This window comes from Perca flavescens, chromosome 1 (genome assembly GCF_004354835.1).
Source record: "Perca flavescens isolate YP-PL-M2 chromosome 1, PFLA_1.0, whole genome shotgun sequence".
NCBI classification, from domain to species: domain Eukaryota; kingdom Metazoa; phylum Chordata; class Actinopteri; order Perciformes; family Percidae; genus Perca; species Perca flavescens.
Genome location: NC_041331.1, coordinates 38,669,233 through 38,691,183, shown reverse-complemented (window position 1 = coordinate 38,691,183; position 21,951 = coordinate 38,669,233). Strand labels below are relative to the sequence as shown.

General features: G+C 39.8%; 2 protein-coding genes across 3 annotated transcripts; one reads left to right on the top strand and one right to left on the bottom strand.

Moving 5' to 3' along the window:
* The first annotated feature begins 381 nt into the window (after positions 1 to 381).
* On the top strand, positions 382 to 18,850 carry LOC114548150 (caldesmon, smooth muscle). The gene is made up of 11 exons (XM_028567951.1): positions 382 to 408; positions 2,465 to 2,581; positions 3,561 to 3,584; positions 4,676 to 4,717; positions 5,240 to 5,271; positions 5,549 to 5,633; positions 5,770 to 5,910; positions 6,657 to 6,755; positions 7,151 to 7,234; positions 8,748 to 8,853; positions 18,520 to 18,850. The coding sequence occupies exons 1-11, from the start codon at positions 397 to 399 to the stop codon at positions 18,543 to 18,545; spliced, it is 768 nt and encodes a 255-aa protein (XP_028423752.1). The 5' UTR covers positions 382 to 396; the 3' UTR covers positions 18,546 to 18,850.
* LOC114548035 (mucin-17-like) lies at positions 9,790 to 21,760 on the bottom strand. 2 transcript variants are annotated; one of them, XM_028567825.1, is made up of 3 exons: positions 21,646 to 21,760; positions 15,762 to 18,004; positions 12,380 to 12,642 (listed from the first exon to the last, which is right to left on the bottom strand). In XM_028567825.1, exons 2-3 carry the CDS (start codon positions 17,992 to 17,994, stop codon positions 12,464 to 12,466), a joined length of 2,412 nt encoding a protein of 803 aa, XP_028423626.1. In that variant the 5' UTR covers positions 17,995 to 18,004; positions 21,646 to 21,760; the 3' UTR covers positions 12,380 to 12,463. The 2 variants fall into 2 exon arrangements, with proteins under 2 accessions (XP_028423540.1, XP_028423626.1); XM_028567739.1 differs by having other exon boundaries at positions 9,790 to 18,004.
* Between the last annotated feature and the right edge of the window lie 191 nt (positions 21,761 to 21,951).

The window sequence follows — 21,951 nt, the reverse complement described above, 5'->3', positions numbered from 1 at the left end:
GCGTGGAGGAAGGGTAGGGGTGGTGCACGATCACGGAAGGCTTGTGTCATGTGCATGCGCCAACAGTGTGGTTGTCATTACTTAGAATTCCTGATGTGGGAGACAGAAACTAGGCACTATAGCTTTAACTTTATTAACCAGTTAAATCATCTCGTCCACAGCGGAGGGGCATGCAGGGTGGATGGGGAGGTGGAGCAGCAGGAGCAGAAGGAGGATGTAAAAGAGATGCAGGCTACTCTGCAGAGGGAGTGGACTTCAGCAGAAAGCCAACAGAGCCCCAGAGATGAAGATGACCAGGAGGAAGAAGAACTGAGCTTCACAAATGAAGAGAAGGACGACCTCCACCTCAGGAGGGAGGAGGAGGGGGAGGAGGGGGAGGAGGGGGAGCAGCACAAGATGCCACACAAGGTTTGCTTTTCAATAATACTCTTTCTTGCTATAGAGACAGAGCGCATTTAAGTCCAGCCCCCACCGGAAGGGAAAACAACTCTCTGCTCTCTATTGACTTGTATTGCATGAGGTGCCTACTCGTCAATCCCGTCTGCTAGCAAACAACAGAATAATGCCTAAAAGTTGCTGTGCTGTGATATGCACTACCAACAATGTAAAGAACCTAAAACTTAAAGGAGAAATCTGGCGCAAAATGAACTTAGGGGTTAATAACAAATGTGGACCGATTCAACTGTTCTCTGGGATATGTTTTCATGCTAATCGCATGTGACCAAGTTTTAGCCCAAACCGTTAATTAGCTTATAACGCTAGTCGTCGGGTAAAGTAAAAAGAAATCACTATTTCTACACCACTAACAAGGCTCAAAATAGCACCACACTTCCACGGTAGTATAATGAGGGTCCATACATGTAAACCGAAGCATTGAAAACTTTGTAAGTGTACAGACAGTTTATTAAAAAGATAGTGTAGAAAGACAATACCGTTCACGTATACACGCGAACATACAAAGTGGATACAGACGTCAGGAATCAACAGAGAGAACGGGGAAGCTGTGGGATCCGATGTGTCCGACGTTACACGTGTTACCTTTATTTACAGGAAATATAATTAGCCTAAAACTGACATTTGGATAATTTGACTTGGTAACAAAATGCTTGCTGGAAAACGTAACATTGGGCATATTGTTAGGTTAATGTCAGGATCCCACAGTCTACCTATTCTTCCTGGTTATTCCTCACGTCTTATTGTCTGCATCCACGTTTGTCGTCATAAAAGCTCAGTTTTTCGGTTTGACAGTTATGTGCTCTTTACATTGTTGGGAGTGCATCCCACCACACAGCAGCACTGTTTCCCCCTCCTGTGGGCGTTGCTTTCCGAGTTGACAGGATGCACTTTGTCTCTATTACTGTTTTAGCCTACTACTACCTCTAGTGCTACTATCACTAGTATCCGTCATTTTTTTTCCCAGACCTAAATGACATTTCTCAGATGGTTGGTCTTTCCGTCGTCCATCATCTTAGTCGCCCCCAAGTTATGTTTGAAATGACCATCCAGATTGTGATAAGATGAAATAAGAAGTCTTTATTGTCATTATATTACAATGAACACAACAAAATTGCAAAAGCCCCTCCCAGCTGTGCATATTGCACGCATCCGTATAAAATTTAAAAACAAAAAAAATGAATTCAACAACCAACATGGTTGTGATAAAAATAAATATATTGCACAGATCTTAATAATCATATAATAGCCTATATGTATAAATATTGTCCATATGTTTATGTGGATATTTTGACTGGAGGATGTTATTGAATTAATTATATTGAAATGTATATTAATTAGTTTTAAGATTCCCTGACTTTTTGTCATGCCAAAATATCTCTCGTTGACGCCAAAGTATCTTGAAAACTGATTTACCTTTTTTTTACAGCTCTCTGAAATGTATTTTGTTACTTATGTCTGACTCTTTCACATTGTGTGGTGTTATAAAGACGTTTACTCTTATTATTAATAAAATACGTCTTCTACTAAGCAGTAGTGTGCTGACATAACACCAAAACTCTTTTGTCTTTTCGTTTCTCTTCATGTGTCATTAAAACATTTCATCAAACACATGCATACTTATTGGAAAACTCACAGTTCATAAAAATTGGCTTCAAATCTGGAAGTAATAAAGTCAAAGAATGCAGCTTTGGCTCGCGGGGTGTTGAAATGAGGCGTGCAGCCAGACAATGATGCATTGATGATGTAAGATGTAGGAATACATTCCTACTTTTAGCACCAGTGGTTTGTTAGTGTTTTATTAGTCTTTTGCCACCAAATTACACAGCATGAACATGCTTTTAAAAGAAAACACTAACAGGTACTTACGAAAACTTGAGATTACGGAGAGATATTGTAACATGATAAGATATTTATAATACCATTCATACTGACTTTTTTCCTATTGATCAGACTTCTGAGTATGACATTGGTAATATTTGTTGACATTTGTATGTTGGTGATGTCCTAGAGCTCAATGGAGGGAAGGAGGAGTGAGGAGGTGAACAGAAGATCTGCAGCCCCTTGTTGCAGCAGCAGCGAAGGCGAGGAGCTGTTAAACTACGGTCCCATGAGCCCGACATTCAAGGTATCTCAGCAAACCAAAGGGGGTCTGTATAATAAAGTTTTCCAGATTCAAAAAGCCAGCATCAAGTGACTGTTATGTACTGTATATGACTGGCAGCCTCTGTCAAATAATGCTTTTGTTTCACCAAATTGAAGGAACAATAGCCATAAAACATCCGTTTTTTGCAACAACATATACTAATTTTTTTTAGAGCGGCCATTTTGCAGCAGCTTTTAACAACCCAGTTTATGAATTGATAATCTGCCTTTGCTAACGCAGTTCATCTCTCCACATACAGCAAATGTTGCAGTCGAAATAGAAACCCTAAAAATGACTGTGATGTTACAGATGAACAAAGTCCTGATCTGATATATGTATTTTCCTTGATAACACAGTGGCATAGTTCATGCTTTAATTTCCGTAAAGTTTGAAAGTTAGGGAGATTTTCTGTATCTCTGGATCTGTCTCTGTGTCCCAACCGGCAGTGGCAGATGGCTGCCCCACCAAGAGTAAGGGTCTGTCTGAGGTTTCTGCCTGTTTTAAGGAAGTTTTTCTTTGCCACTGTCGCACCAAATGCCAGCTACCAAATTATAAATGAAGTGTGTTCTAGACATAGTCTATCTGTAGAGTGTCCTGAGATAACTCCTGTTATGATTTGACACTAACTGAATTGAACTGAATTCTCTAAAACTACATTTCCCATGAACCCAATTGGTTCTGTTTGCAATAAGGATGTTGCCACTCTGTTCTGAAACATTAAAACCTTGTTCCCATTTCATGTTATAAAGCTGATGTGCCGTTTTTTACCAATGTGTTGGATCAGGGATCGAGGTCAGCTCCAGAGGCTGCCAGTCATTGAAGTGATTGTTAAAGTGATTGTGTGGCTACTGCCTCTAAATCAATGTGATGAATCACTGATGGTGAAATGATTTCGTGTTGTGTCATGTTAACTGTGCTAAAAAGTGTTTTGTCTCTTTCACGCTCCCCGCTGTTCCTCCAGAAACTCCTCATTCAGTTTTACCCCGTAAGTCCTGTGCATGACGACTGTTTATACTGAAGTTAAAGAGCCCCTATTACACTCCTTTTCAGCTGCATATTTGTACTCTTGGGGTCTCTTAAAATAGGTTTACATGCTTTGGTGTTCAAAAAACATATAATGTTTCTCATTGTGCTCATGGCTGCAGCGCCTCCACCTGAAACACTCTAGGTTCGTTCGAGATTAACTGCACCTCGCCTGTAAAGTGGACGAGAGCAGGCGGCAGCAGCCGGGGGCGGTGCCAAAAATCCGCTGTCAAGTCGGACAGTTTTCCACTGGTTCCAGCAGCCTTCAGGCTGAACAGGAAGTCACATAAATACTCACATCCTGTTCGGTCCGATTCCGACTTAATAAAATGTTATCAGACCCATATATCAGCTTGTACGCAGTCTCCAGTTGTTTTTATTATGACAGAGTAGCTGTCAAAATGCTCCACATGCGATCTGTTGCTGATTTTAATTAACAACACACTGTAGATGATCTGTAATCAGAACAGATTTAGTCTCTCTGACTTCTAAACGTAACTATCAGCCACACAACATGTGGTTTGTACAGAATAAGCCTTTAAATCAGACAAATAGCAGTTAAAATCCCTCCAATTCAAAATCAATAAAACGTTTATAAACGTCATCATGTTGAGTCGATTCTGAACCAATCTGTTGTTGTTAGATCAGCTGAGAGCCAGGCGTTTCCCAGCATGCCCTGGGTCCGCCTGGGTCTTGCAGTTGGTGAAAAACAACTGGGCGGGCTGTGCTTGCTCAGGCAGCACCTATGGGCAGCACATTTGAAAAACTGGGCTGGCTTTCTCAATTAATGACATCATTAATAGAGGAATTTCAAACAGGAACATGGGCAAGCCGTTTTCAGGCTGTTGAGAAAAAGTACTGTCTTGTGAGAGAAAGGTGTGAAATGTATACATCTATTACATACATAAAATAACATTAAAAGAAAGGGAAACATCCACAAAAATCATAATAGGGGCTCTTTAATTTTAAGAGTAAGGTGCTGCATGTTGTACTTACAGTCATTTGCTGGTGCCAGCAGTAATCTATATCTCAGCACTGTGTGTCTCTTTACAGGATGAAGTGAACAGCAGAGTCTCAACAGACGGTAAATGCACGGTGAGTGTCAGGGTCAAAGGTCAGCAGTTGCCATAAGATTAGAGATTCTACAATTCTCTGCTTCTGTTGTGTTTTTGGCTTGCAGAATAAATTACAATCAATTCTAATCTCTATTCAAAACCTAATTTTATTAATGTTAGCACACAGTTTTATTTCCAACTTGTCTTATCTGTTTAATTCTTTTTTTTTGACTTCCAATGTGATAAAACTAGGCCCCGTCTCTTGAACCAGGATTAATAAATTACTAAATTAGCTTGACAGCTCAAACAGCTCATTTTAATTTAACCAATGTTCCAGATTTAATGTTCTCTCAAACCCCTCCCTCAAACCATTAAGAGAACATTAAGTTTCTGCCTTGCTCTGTATAAATAAATTACAAATTTGTGCCAGTTTGCAGATCTGAACTGCAGCCTGCTTCAATAAAAAGTCTGTGTTACTGTTGGTCATTTCCCAAGTGTGTCTTTTCAGTATAATTCCTGTGAGTATAATTCCAATCATAGATTGTCTTCATTATTTCCTCAGATAATAGAGAGAACCGAGTCTCTGAGGAAAAGGTGAGTGTGTGTTTGACATTAAGCTTCACTGACTCCGACAACACATCAGAACTGCAGAAAACTGTTATCTTCTGTGGGTTTAATTCACCCACTGAGTTCAGAACAAGCAAGACACACTGCATCAATGGAACGTGATTTGTTATTTCCAAACTTTTTCTCTTTAGCTGACGTGCAGCAAAAATATGTCCTTTGTACAACAGCTGCATCTGGACTTTGATTTCTAACAGAAATATGCTTTCACCATGACTTAACTGGACATTTATCTATTCTGCTAAAGCACCAGCAACATAAAGAAGACGCTGCCACCTGTTGCTGTTTCCAAGATTGACAAGAAACTGGAGCAGTACACACATGCTCTTGAGGTAAAACCCTATTAAGTTACTCTCTTTTTTCAATGGGTATTTTCCTTTGGAAAAGGTGGAAAATACTCAAATACGGTGTCTCAGTGTATCACAATGTTACATCCAAACTTCCTGAATCTCGCTTTATTTTTCACAGGTCTCCTCAAAGGAAGGCAGATCAGCCAGTCAGCTGCTGCCGGACCTGATGAGTCCCACTGAAGCCGTCTCCTCCAAGAAGAGCCTGTTTGAGGCCGGAGAAGCCTGGAACCAAAACACAATCTCAGTCACACCATCTAAGGTTAATGATGAAGTTTTCCGCCATATAATCAGGGCTTTCAATTAACTTTTTCGACTAGTAGATTTTTAAATCAGATTTTCTACTAGCCACATTTTGTTCCTCCTAACTAACTTTACTACTTAATTTCAGCTCCTCTTTGTCTTCTAAAAAAAATATATATATATATATATATAAATAGATGTGGGTTGCAGCTATTGCGAATTCACGCCTTTTGTTTTTCATTTTCATTTTTTGTATTCACATACACACAACCTCACACTGACACATGACCTCCATGCCAAATTTTAGCCTCCCAGGGCCACCAAAGGGTGGGAAAATATGTGGACCAACCGACAGAGCGAGCTATAGAGCTTCTGGTCACAGCTAAAAAAAAAAAAAAAAAAACTATCCACAATTTTTTGTGAGTAAAATGTACACAAAAAAAGGAATACAAATTGGTGTGAAGGCAGTTTTTTAAAACTAGTTACTACGTGACAAGAGAAGTCAAACTTAAAGTGCACACAATGCATTACAATCATATTTTTTGTGTGGTCACTCAAAACATATTCAATAAAAGTAGCCGCGTGAAAACTAAACAACATTTTGTGTGAAGTGAAGATCTGCATCAGGGACAATTTGACATTTTCTGCTACCTTGCATTCTTGAAGGACAGGTGTAGCATTACAACTTTTTTTTAGAGTATTACATGAACAATAGATGGGTTTCTTTTCACAGTAATTATGAATATTTCTTCTTCTCTGTCTCAGGATGCAGATGGTTTAAAAGTCGGTGTGGCTGATCTCATCAATCAGTGGGTGAAAGGAAGTGAAGATGGTAGCAGGTGCAGCTCGCCCTCCAGACCAGCAGTGAGTCCAATTTTTACCCTGAATGAACCAGGATTGTCTTCTCTTCTTCTTCTCTTTGCATCATGATCTTGCGGTATTGGTGGGTATGTTTGGCAATACTCATAAAGTATGTTTTACCCCTGAGCTGGTCTTTTTCTAACAAGTTTCAATTCTGTGACATGAGATTTACAACAGCTGTTTATTTTATGTCAACTTTTCTGCTCAACTCTCTGTCTGTCTGCTAACTTCCTGACAGCATTCCTCTCAGCTTCATGCAACCACACCCAGCCTCTTTTCATCTGGTCTAAATCATCGCCACTCAGTTTTAAAGGGCAGACAGTGAAAGACTACCCCCTTGTGGCTGCAGAGATGACAAACCGTGTACTTACGTGTACTGTGTGTTCCTATATTTGCAGGACATGAAACCTTTTGGTGTTTCAAACAAGAAGAATTTATGGGAGAACCTCGGTGACACATTATCTTCTGGAAGGGAAGGGAAGGTACAAATTTGCACACCAAAGTCTCTTGATTGATGCTTCTCTTTAAAAGAAATTTGGATAACAGTGTTTTTCTACAGTGATGCAACAAAGAAGCATGATAGGTTTGGGTTTGATCCTTGAGGCAATGTCTATTTGTGAGCCCGCTGTCACAGTTTATGGCCTTAGTGTGGACAAACATTTGGATCAGTTCGAACAAAGAAGAGAAGACTTTTCCTTCTCAGATTTTTTCATCTGGAGAATTTTTAGAGCACTGAACAGATGAAAATATCCAGATGTTTCCTAAACTTCAGAATAGTTGTAAAGAAAAATTAACATAGTTTTGTCTAACAGAAGATGGTATTGTGACTCTATAAACATCGGAAAATATAGTCTCTCTCGGGTCATCCAGGGGTCACATGTGACATTGTTGGTATACATACTTTAACTGCGTATGCGCAAAGGGAATATTCAGTGCTCTAAGAACTGCCTCTGGCAGGCAGCAGGGATGAAATAGAACTACAAATCATTTTTATTTTGATGGGTCACAAGCACACTGATTAAAGTTTTGGCTATTCTTTTAAATATCCTTTCCTTTAATATTTTTTCAGGCTCAAAACTTGGATTGTTTGAGAGAAGTTCTTTTCATAATCTCTAATCTAACAAATGTGCTGCATTCAGGGACATCATGAGAGCCGATATACAGTACAGGCCAAAAGTTTGGACACACCTTCTCATTCAATGTGTTTCTTTATTTTCATGACTATTTACATTGTAGATTCTCACTGAAGGCATCAAAACTATGAATGAACACATATGGAATTATGTACTTAACAAAAAAGTGTGAAATAACTGAAAACATGTCTTATATTTTAGATTCTTCAAAGTAGCTACCATTTCCTTTTTTTGATAACTCTGCAAACCCTTGGTGTTCTCTCAATGAGCTTCATGAGGTAGTCACCTGAAATGGTTTTCACTTCACTGGTGTGCTTTTTCAGGGTTAATTAGTGGAAGTTTTTTCCTTATTAATAAAAAAGCAAAGGGTGGCTACTTTGAAGAATCTAAAATATAAGACATGTTTTCATTTATTTCACACTTTTTTGTTAAGTACATAATTCCATATGTGTTCATTCATAGTTTTGATGCCTTCAGTGAGAATCTACAATGTAAATAGTCATGAAAATAAAAAGGAAACGCATTGAATGAGAAGGTGTGTCCAAACTTTTGGCCTGTACTGTATATGAAAATAAAAATAATAAATCAGTCACACAAACAGACAAACAAAAACAAGACTCCTCTAGTTTTTATATTTAAAATGAAACTCAAATCTAAGTTTTGAAGAATTTGTTAAAACTGCTGCTCGTTTGTTAACTGGTAGAAAGTTGTCATTTTTAGGCAGCAATAACTAAGATGAGTAGAAAAATATCAAATACCTGCAGATGTAAACTGGAAAATATGGTGGAAACACATTGAAGTTACAGCGTAAATGTTTGTGAATCTCTCTCTGATAAATATTGTTTTATCAACTGAATTTCAGGAGAGCTCCACTGCTAAAAGATATAAGTTTGTGGTGACGGGTCACGGCAAGTATGAGAAGGTCTATGTGGACAACGACTGCAGTGAAGACACCAACTGCCAGTCAGGTACAGTTCCATTAACCGTCCTTCATTCATTTTTCAGATTGTAATACTTTTAATGTTAGACATATTTAATATGTTACCTGTTGCTACTTGCTATTTATTTTCTTTTATCATATTTACTTATATGCTAATTCACTTTAACATTATCAGTACACTGTAAAAAAAACAATTGTAAAAATATGGTAAAAAGTCAAATTACAGTAAAAAAACCTTACATTATTTTACAGAAAAATTGTTTTTTTTAAATACAGAAATTTCCTGTAAATATTTTCTGTATTTTAACAGTCTAAATATTGTAGAATTAAAACAAATTCTTGATATAAAACATTTCTAGAATGTTAAAGAAATGTATAAATCTTTATCAAAACTAAGAAATAATGCAGAAATACCTTAAAATTACATAATTGAAATGAAAACTGCTGTTTTCATACGGTTTCTCTTTGGTAAATTCACAAGATTATCCAATCCATCCACAAGAACTCCCTGTTAAAGTACAGATTTCCCAGATGTAAAACACACAAAAATTATGTAAAATGACTTTCAAATACCCTCCTTTTGGCGTTTATTTTATGATTATCCAATCTATTTACGGTAAATTAGTTAGTTAGTTATTAATGTTAAAATGTGGCTCATCTTTACAGACTATGTTGTTCTTAAGTTCTGCACCTGGTTCTAACTTTTATCTGCAAAACTGGCATGAAATGTAATGGTATTCATGTAAAGACAAGTTGATTATATTAGGCACCGACAGTTTTGTTGTTATTACTTAGAATTCATCATGGGGGCGACAGAAACTACGCACTTTAGCTTTAACAAGGACCTGTGAGCTGTGATGTGTCACCTTTTAAAACTACAGAGTAACTGGTTCTGTTGGAAATTGCTATTGCTATATTTTAGGTGCAAACCACAGCATTGTGAAAAAAATTGAAATACAAGACATGAGTTTCACATTCAACTTTATGCATTTTTGAGAAACACACAGTAAACAAAAACATGTTATAGTCCAATAATCAGTGTTATAAACGGGGCTGTGGTTTGCTTATGGGGGTAAACTCCCCCCTACCTAAAATAAATTCCATAACATGATGGTCATCTAGGGGAAAACAATCATTTTTAAAAATCCAATATATCAACAACAGCATGCTAATATCTGCTACAGCAGCATCACAATCCTCCTAAGCTGTGAAACATCACACCCATCCGTCTTCTCCAGCTGTCACTCAATCTTCCTTTAGTCTGTCTTCCTATAGCAGGCCGCATCACCATCACCATCATCATTATCTTCTTGATCATCATCATCATATTTATCATTCATTGGTATTCACTTCTACATCTTAGTTACAATCTAAACTCAGTAACATTGTTCACAAGTCCTGGACGCTCCGACGGGCAGGAAATTACAATCTACCGAAAGGATCACTGAGTTTATTTGTTACACTGGCTGGAAATGTTGTTATCATATAATCGATGTTGGAGGAAAACATTGGATCTCCAACTTTCAGAGTTGCCTATGCAAGTTGAAGACAATGCATTTCACTTAAAGACTTTCCTCAACTGACAGAGGAGCTTGGAGTCCTTAACATCATCAAAACGGATAAAAGTGGAGAGTTTTCAAACAACACTGGTGAAATGATGAAACAAGAATTTGACTTTTGGATGGGATTGGGCTTTGTATGTCCTCAAAATAACACAAAAAACACTTAGTCATGTGTGTTAGCATGGTAACATTAGCTAATTAGCACCGAACAGAAAGTACAGCTGAGGCTGATGGGAATGTGATTCGTTTTGCAGGTATTTAGTCATAAACCAGTATTGGTTTGTAAAGTATTGGATGGACACATTAAAATGGTGTTAAATGAAAAGCCAGAGGATCACCAAAGTTAATAGGATTCATCCTCTGGGGACCATGAATGGCTGTACAAAATGTATTGGTAATCCATCCAATAGTTGAGATTTTCCAGCCAAGACCCAAATGGTGGACCAACCATAAACAGACCTGACATTTCCATCCGTAAAGCCGCTTAAAACTAAGTTAAACATCCCCAAAGCACCTACATTATAAGCCTCGGCAGATAATATACAATCATGTAAACTGGCATCAAAAGAAGAACTTTTAGGTATCACAGTGTTTTTTCCTTATTGCCCAGCCCCAAGATGTACCAGCCTGTGTGATTGTAGTTTCTTGGCCTGATCGTAAGCCCGGACATCTGCCGCTTCATTTCCATCCATACCTGACTTGCAAAAAGTCTTAATCTGTTCTGACTGGACCTTCGTGCTTCATCCATCTTCATTTTCCTTCTTTTAAAATCCATCTGCCCTGTTGTTCCAGGAATGTAAAAGCCCTATTTATTACAGAGATTAAAAACTGCCTACCAGCTGTGTACACTAAAAGCCTTACTTGTTTTAGAAAAATAGAAAAAGGTAGAGCATGACAAATGAAACAATCTTTCATCTATTAAAGTATCTACAGTACATGCTTTCAACACTATGTCTAAGCCATCATCAAATGAAAAAAACAAACTGACCAAGTTACTCAGTATATAATGTTCCTTTCTTTCTTCGCATTATTGTTTCTTTTCTGTCACATCCATCCCATTTGATTTATGCACAGATAGCACACCTGTATTACTCCTGTATTATAATAATAATAATAATAATAATAATAATAATAATAATTATTATTATTAATATTGACCTTTAAAAAGATGTAACAGCTAACTTATAGACTAACCTATACATCCTCAACAACCACAACTGATAAACTAAATTTGATATATACTGTATATTTCACATACGGATTAATTTATTTTAGTGTGTAATCAATGACACTTTTAATCTGTTTTTCCTCATGAAAAATCAACCTCCTCACTGCAGCCCTGATTTATAAAATTAACCTTAATTATTAAATTGACTAAATACACAAACTGTTTATGTGTATGTTTATCACTGCATCTTTCAATTTTCACTTCTCATCACCAACCATACTTATGCATCAGGTCAAGTATCTGTGTCTGTAGCTTTCGCTGAACCAAATCCTCTTGCTTTCCTGTTGAAGTCCTTATGTTCGTCTTCCTGGGATTTGCGTTTTATCAGCCCCTTTTCAAACACTGCTGATATTTTCGAGAGTGGCTTCTCTGCCGCCTCTTTAAGCTTCCTGGCATCAAAACGGGGGCTGTACAGCAAAATCGGCAGCCGATTGACAAAGGAAGGAACTTCTGTTGGATTGTCTTTAGGTTCCTTTTTCTTCTCTGAATCTTTCTTGGTGGCGTTGATCTGGTGCATGATTCGATCTTTGGTGGAAAACATTTGAAAAAGGAGGGTGTCCCACATGTTCAACGCCTTGGGACCTTCTATGTTGTTAACCACCTCCTTATTGGCACATTTGTCTGCTGAAGACTTATCATCGCCATCTTTATCTGTTTTCTCGTTGCTGCAACTGGAATCAACCTGAGATTTGGCCTGCGGCACTGGAAACGTAAGTTCCTCTGGCTCAACGACCATGTGTTTCTTGAGCCGTGTCCATCCGCTGAGCTTACCCTTTAGGCCTTTCAGCTTCTTGGCTGTTTTGGGCTCGGTGGGTGAAGAAGATGTGTCTGCTTTAACGGTCTTCTTGTCAGCAGTTGAAGATGCAGTTGATGTCGCTGACTTCTTGGAGGGTTCGACTGCCGGGGCTTCCATCGGTGCAGCTGTAGTTTTGGTCCTCAGAACGTCCTTGTCTTTGAGTCCAGGTTTTTGCTGAGATGGCGGTGACGTTCCTCTGTTTTGGGATGGAGCTTTGACTGAGACTGAGGCCTGAGGCAGAGAGGCAGGAGTGGCAGAGTCAATCACAGCGGCGTTAACTATGGACGGTTTCATGACTGTATCTGTTGCTGGCTTTGCAGGGAAAATTTTCTCTACTGGTAGCTCTGTCGAAGGCTGAACATTACTGGTGTGCAAGCTAATCTGGACCGGATCGGGGGGAGACTTTGAGCAATCTGTTTTTACAACTGAAGGTTTCGTTTCTGAACTGGCTGAGGACGGTCTTGATTCTACCTGCTTATTGGGAGGTTGCGCTTTTAGCATAGGTTTACTGGTTAAAACATGATCGGAAGAATGGATAGTTTCAGAGGAGAGTTTTCCTTCCTTACTAGAATTTGTTGCTATGCTGGTTTTTATCTTGTGCATTGGGGATTGTACTTTTACCTCAGCACTATTAGTCAGGACTGAATGGTCCTTAGTTGTGGGTGGTTTTATTTCTGGTTTTGGAATCATCTCTGTGATTGACTTAGCAGAGGGATGAACATTTGTATTAGTTGGATGAGATGTAATGGGAGGGTTTGTCTGGTCTTTCATAATGACAGACGAGGGTTTGGTGTCTGTGGTATGGTTCAAATAGATGGGGGTTTGGAAGGACTGGGGCAAGGTTGGAGTATAGGTTTGAATCGGTGTATTACACACTCTTGGCTCTGGTAGAGGGGAGGCTCCTGTAGTGCTCCGAGGTGTAGTTGCTCTAGTTAAAATAAGTGGGGCTTTAGCATCTCTGGTGGCTGCAGCAAGGGGGTGAAGATTTGTGGCAGCATGGTTTTTAAATTCAGTGTGTGGGACAGTTTGAGTATTTACAGTTTGAATGTTAGTTTCTATCGATTTCTTTGTTTCAGTGACAGATTTCTTAAACTGATTCATTCCAGTCTGAGAGCTCACTGAATTCACAGAGGTTTGGAAATTATCTCCAGACAACGTGATTTGACTTGCAATGGTTTGCTGTTCTACTTGGTTAGCCATGGTATAACCAGAAGATGAGGAAGCTGTTGTCTCAATCTTAGATAATACAGATTTTTTTGTCCTTGGAGAGGGACTTGCTACACATGTATTGACTATAACTGGCTGGTTGAAAGACAATTGTTCCTTTAATGTGTTTTTAGTTGTAATTTGTTGTGCAGATGCCTCGGATGATCTTTGCTCAGCAAGAAGGTTGGCAGTCAGTTCACCATCTGTTTTTGAGTTTGTGTAGATTCTTGTTTGAGCAACAGAGCCAGAAACTGGTTTTGCATCGATTGCTTGCTTTGTTGCAGATCGACTCTTAGGTCTGTCTAATCTCAGCTGAGGGCTTCTTGGTATGACGTGCCTCATGGTAGGGCTAGATGGCACGGTAGTTTTACTAACCTGTGCAGTATTAAAAGATGGATTAATGCTCACTGCTTGGTCTGTTATAATAGGCAAAATAACTTCTGTATGAAGCTTGTTGGGGACTTTGCTTTCAGCCGAAGGAATACTTTGAACATGACTGCCCAAATTGGATTTGCTAGACTGTGCAGTTTCTGCAGCTGGTACGCCGTGTTGAATAGCGTCTACACCTCCTGGTTGCCCACGTGAGACTGAGTCTGTGGAAGACTTGCTGAGAGTAAGCAATCCGGCAGACAGTTTGTCGGACAGTTTGGTTTCACTGCTAGGCATGTTCAGTACTGTGTTTCCTTCTGAAATATTAGAAGCTGGTCTCGTTTCTATGACACCTTTTGATTGAATGTTTTCTGTTATTATAGGTATACTGGGAAGATTCTCTGTTGGTGTTTTCCCAGTCAAACATATTCTTCCATTGGTCAGTTGTGGATGCAATTCTGTGTCTACTGCTGAATTGCTAAATCTGTTAATGTTATTAAAAGTGGGGAGATTATGTTCTGTATTAAATTGGTGTGACAGTATTGCGTCTTTAGCATGGATGTTAAGAAAGGTTTCAATTGCTTGTGTGGCCTCTCCTATAGCTGTGCTTGAATTTGAGTAAAAACTTGCTGCTTGAACAAGTTTATCTTGGCCACTGGAAAATATACTACTTTGAGTGTTTAGAAATAGATTCTCACTAGTTTTGGTTAGCTTTAAGGGCTCTTGTGTGGGCAAATTGAAGGTCATATCTAAAGGGTATTTAATGCCTGAAATGTTTGGGGATTTGGTTGCAGTGACCGAGAGGTCAGGTTGTTTTGTTTCTGTAGTAGGTTTGCCCATTACATTATTATTAACAGCAAGGGAATTTGGCATACTTGGAACTTGAGAAGATTTCAAAGAGAGACCTTCTGCAGGAAAATGGATGTTGTTTCCTACTGTTTGACTATTTCTGTGAATTTTAGTTTCTGTGCTGAGCTGTTGTGTGATTTTTGTGCTTTGGAGGGCTGCAGACACTGTGCAGATACTGTACTGTGCAGAACATACAGATGCTGTGACAGGCTCATGTTGCAAAATGGATCCTGTGGTAGTGATAATTGATTCTTTAGAGAATACATTTGAGAATTGGGGCTCAGTGTTTGTTTTGTTAAGGCTACGTTCTGTGTTAGCAGCCACAGAAGGCAACATTTTTGGCATCTTTGTTTTATTGGGTAGAGTAACCCCCCTGCTCACTTTCATTTGCTGGTTAACCTCTTCCCTTTGTTTGTGTAAAACAGCTGTAGTAGCCACTTCACTGGGCAGTGGTCTATCTGAAACCAGACTAGTGGCTGGTGGTATTCCTAAAACGAACACACCATTTATGATGGCACTCCCTGAGAATTGCTCTGACTCTGTGGAAGGAGATTGAACAACCAGGCCTTTATGCTCAGCTAGGTCTTTAGCAGGTGTGACAGTGAATTGGACGTTTGGACCATTGGCTGTTGATGGACTGACTCCACCAGCAGTTTGGTAAGACTGGAATGGAGCTATCTCTATTTTTCCTGACTGTTGTTTTGCATTTGTGATCCTGGATTCTCCTTTTGTAGATGTTTTCTCAATATTGTCACCTTTGTCTATGGCATCTATCCCTTTTGCACTCTGCTGGGTTTCTTCATTTGAATCTACTTTCACTAAGGGTGAGAAAGAACTCAACGCACCATTGCTATCAGTTAGGCATGGGGTTGTATTTAACGCTGTCTCTATAGTAAATAGTGCCGCACTTTGTGTGTGTACCTCACCTGCTTTAGACATTGGTATTGAAGCCTCAGAGAAAGAGCTTTTTGGTGTGGATACGTCACTTGTGGATTGTTGCATTGTTTTCTGTGCCAAGTCAAGAGGAAGCTCAGATTTTATGGCATCCACCTTTGATGTTTTAACTGATTGCATTCCAATACTTTGAGCTTCAGACACATTCTCCCCAAACTCATCTTTGCTACGTGTGACGATCCATTCAGCTGGAAGCTCAGAATCCCTTGGAGGTTGTAAAATGTTAGCAGCAGGAGCCTCCATCAAAGATGGAAGATCCTGATGTCCATTGAGTAGTTTCGTTGCATTAGACGTTGAGACGTGTGATCCATCTACAGCTACATCTGACTGTATTTTATTTGAAGAGGTTTCTCTAACCCTGGTGGGTACAGGGCTGTGATGTGATGAAATAGTCCTAATCCCACCGTAGGCAGCATACTCAGATGGAGTAAGGCCATAATATGTTGATCGTGATTTGGGCTTTGAGGTCGCTAATGACATTTGGCTCTCCAATAGTGACGACAAAGACTTGCGTGCATCAACCACTGGAGGACGATAAGGGGTTGATAGGGGGCTTGGACTTGGTGGTGCTTGCATTGAAATCACTTGCGTAGGGTTGAGATTTGAAGTCGTTGGTACAGTGGATAAAAATGATGGGACCTTTGGCAAAGATGAAGCTTTACTTTCAAAGACTTGGTTTGTTTGTAGTTTTGGGATGACTGGTTCTATTAGTGTTGGTTTGACCACAGCAGAGTCAGGTGCAGTCATACTTGATGTTAAGTTCTCTCTGGGGTACAGCTCAGTATTAGCAAAGCTTGGATTTATTGTACTCCTTTGTGTTTTTTTAATCTCTAGCTCTTCGTAATTGCTGGCTTGTTTGATAGCAGTAATGTGATTAACATCAGTCCGCTTCAGTTCTTCTGTGGAAGCTGGAGGTTTACTTAAACCACTGGTTTGAATCATTGGTTTTTGTCTTGGAGCCTCGTTGGGAATTGCAGGAGCTTCTAGATCTTTGGAGGAGTTGAAAGCAGCAAATAAAAGTGGGTTAGGTTTGGATATTTCAATAAAGGGTGTCGATACTCGAGCTGGTGTAGAAGAGGGAGTCTTAGGTCTTCCACATTGGGTCGTGGACACATTCAGTTTCTGATCAGTTTTCACCACTGACACAGGCGTTTTCTTTCTGTATATGTCAGATAATGATGCTCCCTGGAAGGTTGGGTTTATTGCTGTGAGGTCTTGGATAGAGAGAGGTTTAGAAATCTCATAAAATGTTGCCTTTGATGTATAAATCCTGCTTTGTTGGGTGTCAGGCTTTGTCTCTTTAACTGCTTCAACAAGTGATATTTTTGAGGCAGTTATCTCAGGTGACATCTGGCTTGGAAAAAAGTTGCCATTACTGGTAGGTCTGGCAGTCCAAGACGACATCTGGCTCTGAGGGTTGTCATTTGAACTGGCATTTGTCTCCCTCTGGTTGGCAATAAAACATTGTGTCTGAGTGTTTGAAACGGATAGCAACGCTGGAAGAAGAGGTTTATCTGCAACCTGAGAAGGTGCCGGACCTGGGCCACAATTGGGGGCGGCTGGGGATAGGGTCAGGCTGTGAGTTGATATTTTAGTGCTGGATTGCGACATAGTGACTGGAGGGACTGTTGTGACTGACCCATGGGAGTTTGGTGTCATGTTTGAATTTAAAGCACAGGGAGGAGGTGGTGCTGAAACCTGCTCAGGTGGTGATGGGGGTGTTGAAGCTGAAGGTGGGATCATGAAAGGAGTCACGTCATCGAATAAGAAAGTTGAGCACTCATACAGCGGAGCCACCTGCTCTTCAGAAGTCCTGATCTGAGCTATGTAGGACTGAGGGGGGAAGCTGCCAGTTTGGCCATAGGGGCTGCTCCGAGGATAAGGAAATGCAGATGCAGAGTGATCGTAGAAGGAGTCAAAGGGGAAACTGGATACTGAAGGATCTGCAGTGTAGACTGAATCCGGTGTCCTTGGCGGGCTGGACTGGTCACTGTGCTCGAGGTCTGTGCTCGCTTCGTTGACAGGCGACAAACAGGAGCGAAAGGGGATTGGCGTCTGAGAAAGGCTGCCTTTTTTCTTGGCTCTCTTCTTCTTGAGTTTCTGAAGCCTTGCGTTGTCCTTGCCTGGTTTTGGCAGTAAGGGCGGAGGATACTGCTGGGAAAGGTCAGGGTCCAGCCCGTTACTGTAGCCGACTTCCATTAACATTTTTAGACTCCTGCAAGACAGATGAGACACACCAGCCTATTTGTCTTCAGCCACAAATCTACTTATATAATAACAGCAAAGCAGACACAAAACAGTCAAATTATTCATCAAAAGAGGCATGTAAACGTGATTTTTGTCATATTTGCTTGATAACAAAACAAATGCTTTAAACATCCTTTGTAGTCAATATGAATAATGAGTCAGTTTCCTAAAAAAAGACTAAATTAGAGCCACGATCCAATGAAATCTTTCATGAGGAGGTTACAAATCACCTTGCTGTTTTGGCATTGTTTTTTATGGCTTAGGAAATAGATTATTAAGACGTCAGAGCAGGAATTTGATGAGATGCCGTTTGCATGGTGTGATGTTCTCATTCACTAAGCAGTTAGAAATGTTGAGGAGTTTTGTTCCAATACAGAGTCGAGTTTGTTTTTGATTAATTATGGACATAATAGATATTTGATTTAGGTCATTAATTATGTTTGTATGACAAGTATACAATAAGTTGTTTTTCTTCCTTTTCAGCTGGACAGTTCTATGACGATTTGTGAAACACATGCTGGACTTTGAAGAATTCTGGATTATGAAAAAAAATATTTTGTATCACTTCACCATTCTCTGTATTTCAAGCTTAAGGTTGGAAATGTACTTAAATCCTGTTGTAATGACACATTTATTGTGCCGCTTATGATTTTACAAAAAGGTAGTGAAGCAAATTGTGAGTCTTTTGTTTATACTTCGCAGTTATTCATTTTATCCTGTGAATAATAATGTCTGCCGTAGTACATCTTTTAATTAGGGCTGTCAATCGATTAAAAAAAATGAACTAATTAATTGCACAATTTGCTGTAATTAATCACGATTAATCGCTTTTTTAAATTGAGACTGAAGCTTATAATAATGGATATTTAAATGCTAAATCATTTAACTTTGCAAATATGAAGAAAAAAACAAACAAGGAAAGGTTCTGCTAAGTTCAGAATGTTTAGTATCTTTCAGAACAACAGCAGCAACAATTTGGCTTATTTAGTCCTGCTGAAGGCTGCTGGAAACGGCTACAAACTGTCTGACTTGAGAGCAGATTTTTGTCACCGCCACCGGCTGCTGTCGCCTGCTCTCGTCTACTTTACAGGCGAGGAGCAGTTCATCTCCAACGAGCCGAGAGTTCAGTCGGCGGCAGGGCAGTCGGGACTCACCCGGAAATGGCGAGCGGAGTGAGGTGACGTGTCTCTCAAAATCTGACGAAAATCTTCTAAACTGACCTTTGTTGAGATGAAATGAAGACAGATTCAGCAACTGCACGGCCTATTTCTCGCTTAAAATGATTTCAGAAACATGTTTCAGTGAACTATTTTAGTACAATATGAGATCGTATTCTGAACGGCCGCCATGACAGTCTGGCTCTCAATATCCGGAGAAAACAAACCCATGTGATGCGTTCGTCCAATCAGCTGCCGGTTTTCATTACTTGGGCAACAATACAGAGTAGCGCCACCTGGTGTTATGGAGACGTATTACGTTTCTCAGCCGCCACATGAAGTAAACAAACAGAGCTGCGTTAATTTCATTAATTTTTTTTAACGAGTTAAATATTAAAAAATTAACGCAAAAATTAACGCGTTAATTTTGACAGCCCTACTTTTAATATGATGAATTAACTTCAATTAAACACATTCCTGATGTTTGATTCTTTAATACTGTTAGAGAGTTTCTGTGCTTGCTTCCTTTGTCATTTACTGTGTAGACGAGCTCTTCTTCTAGTTCCCAGTATAGTGTACTCAGCTGTTTCCAAACTGTACTGATTTAACCCGTGCTAATGGCTCAGAGACAAGTCTGCAGCTGGCTTTAGAAAACTATGAGCTCTCATGACAACGGGCTCATTAGCAGGTTTCAAAACTCTTAATTGGGTCCTGAAGATGCTGCATGGCTACAGCAAGCGTCACTATTGAAAATAGAAAGGCATGTAAAGCTGTTGCTTATGGCAAGTCTGCTTTGAAATGATGACAAACTACATGTGAAAATAGTCTCTCAAGGAGACTATCGGATATAAAAATGACCTATGCGGGAAATAAAAGTAATCCCAAAGGAGGATGATTGACACATACAGGAGGGTGACCAGGTTCCTGCAGGAAGGAGGGGTGGCAGTATTTAGCTACTGTTCATAAGCAAAGTCAAAACGTGAGCAAACTCAAAACGTGAGCAGCAGTAAATTGGGTCATTAGCATTACAAGCAAACAATTAGAAGATACCCAAAGGTCATGAGCATAATTCACTGTCAATAAATGTAACATACATTCCTCTGCACCCAGGATTATATTAGACAAAGGTGTGTTTAGTTTTCTAGTTTGAATTGGATCTGAATTTTGATCCACATAATTTATGAAAGCTTATACAAAAGAGAATTAATATTCAAATGTAATTGACATTTTACAGTAGTTGGTTTTGTTCACTAAGTAACATACTTCCACCAGGTCGTCTCGAGCAGCAGCGTGAGCTGAATTGTTCCCTCTCTGTCTGAATATTGGAGTGGATCTTTGGAGTGACACTAGAAAACGTCCACAGCCTAATTTTAGACTGAGGAAAAATAAGAGCAAACATCCTGACACCGAGCACCTGCTGCCTGCATGTCCTGCACTCACACAAACAGCCTCAGTCTGCTGGATATCAATCTGAGGCCCAAATCCTCTCAGAGCTACGCCGACTGTGAGCTTAGCCTCGTGTTTCAGAGCAATGGTTATCTTAAATTTTCATACGTACATATGTATATGTCATGTTAGCACCAGTTTGGTCTAAGAGAAGCAGGAGAAGAAATATACCCAATGTGATATTTTCTGCAAGTTTGACAATCTCTGTTTTGAATAGTAAGTATAGAAGCTACAGCATAGGAATAGCTCCCGTGAGATGTTGTCCCTGTCTTGAAATTTAAACACTCTGATATGGTTGGCTGGTTTTGAGCAAATGTTTAACATGAATCACTGTTGTCAAAGTGCCTCCTACAGTCACAGTGACAAGAGGGCCAGCTGACACATGAGCGCTCCCCCTTTTAAGGCTCTGGGGTTGGATATCTGGGTTCGACTGGTGCAGCTCAAAAGAGGAAAGTATAAGATTAGCTTTGTGATAAAACTGTACCATGACCTCAATCTATCTAGCTGTAAAGAACTCAGTTAAACAAAATGGAGGATGAGCTCTTTATTAATAATAAGGTTGGGATATCAACACTTTTTACTGAAGCGGAAATAGGTGTTGCTCGTATTTTGCTGGAAAGTCTGCAAAACAAACAGTTTAGTGTAAGAATAGAGCTACAGAGACAATTCATTTTTTTTTACAACTAAAAGCACATAAAAAAAAACAATAGTAGAATTATAATCATTAACTATGCTGGTGTGCAGGGTTTAATCGCTGACTCATGCTTACATTTATCTATCATGACACAAAACTGGGCAGAAACACGGTAAACACTGCTTTGCAAGCCCTTCCTCTCATAGATAATAATGTCTGATATGCATCATGCATTTAAGATTTCAGATCGTGCACGTGCTTCTATCAAATCCTATGCACCGTTTGTAGGTTAGCACCCAGCTAACGGGTCAGGAGCACTCTGCAGTACCGACAGCTTGTCAATCAAGCAGACACTGAGTTTGACTGGTTTACCTTTGGCGAGCGGCTGTCGGGACAAACTGCTCTCTGCTTGTTAATCCCGGCTCAGAGTGCCACAGGGCCACTCATCCTGAAGTGAACTGAAGCCTTAGGGAACGAGCCACCGTGCCCGCGGCCACTCCAAAAATAAAACTGTTTCCTTCAGTGTGTGTTGCAGGGGCAGATGGGGGTTTCCATGCCACCTGAGATGGCTGAGGTGCAGCCCCTACAGGCGGTCGGCAGACACCTCCACCTGGGGGAAGGTGGTCGTTTTTTTGTCAGTAGAACAGCAGGGAGAGATCCAGTAGGGCTATCTAATCA

What these genes read in the sequence shown, in the direction of transcription:
- LOC114548150 (XM_028567951.1), top strand. An exon ending in CCATGAGCCCGACATTCAAG is followed by an intron (nt 2,582 to 3,560) that starts GTATCTCAGCAA and finishes CTGTTCCTCCAG; the next exon opens with AAACTCCTCATTCAGTTTTA. An exon ending in GCTCGCCCTCCAGACCAGCA is followed by an intron (nt 6,756 to 7,150) that starts GTGAGTCCAATT and finishes CTATATTTGCAG; the next exon opens with GACATGAAACCTTTTGGTGT.
- LOC114548035 (XM_028567739.1), bottom strand. Translation starts at nt 17,994, where the DNA reads ATGTTAATGGAAGTCGGCTACAGTAACGGGCTGGACCCTGACCTTTCC.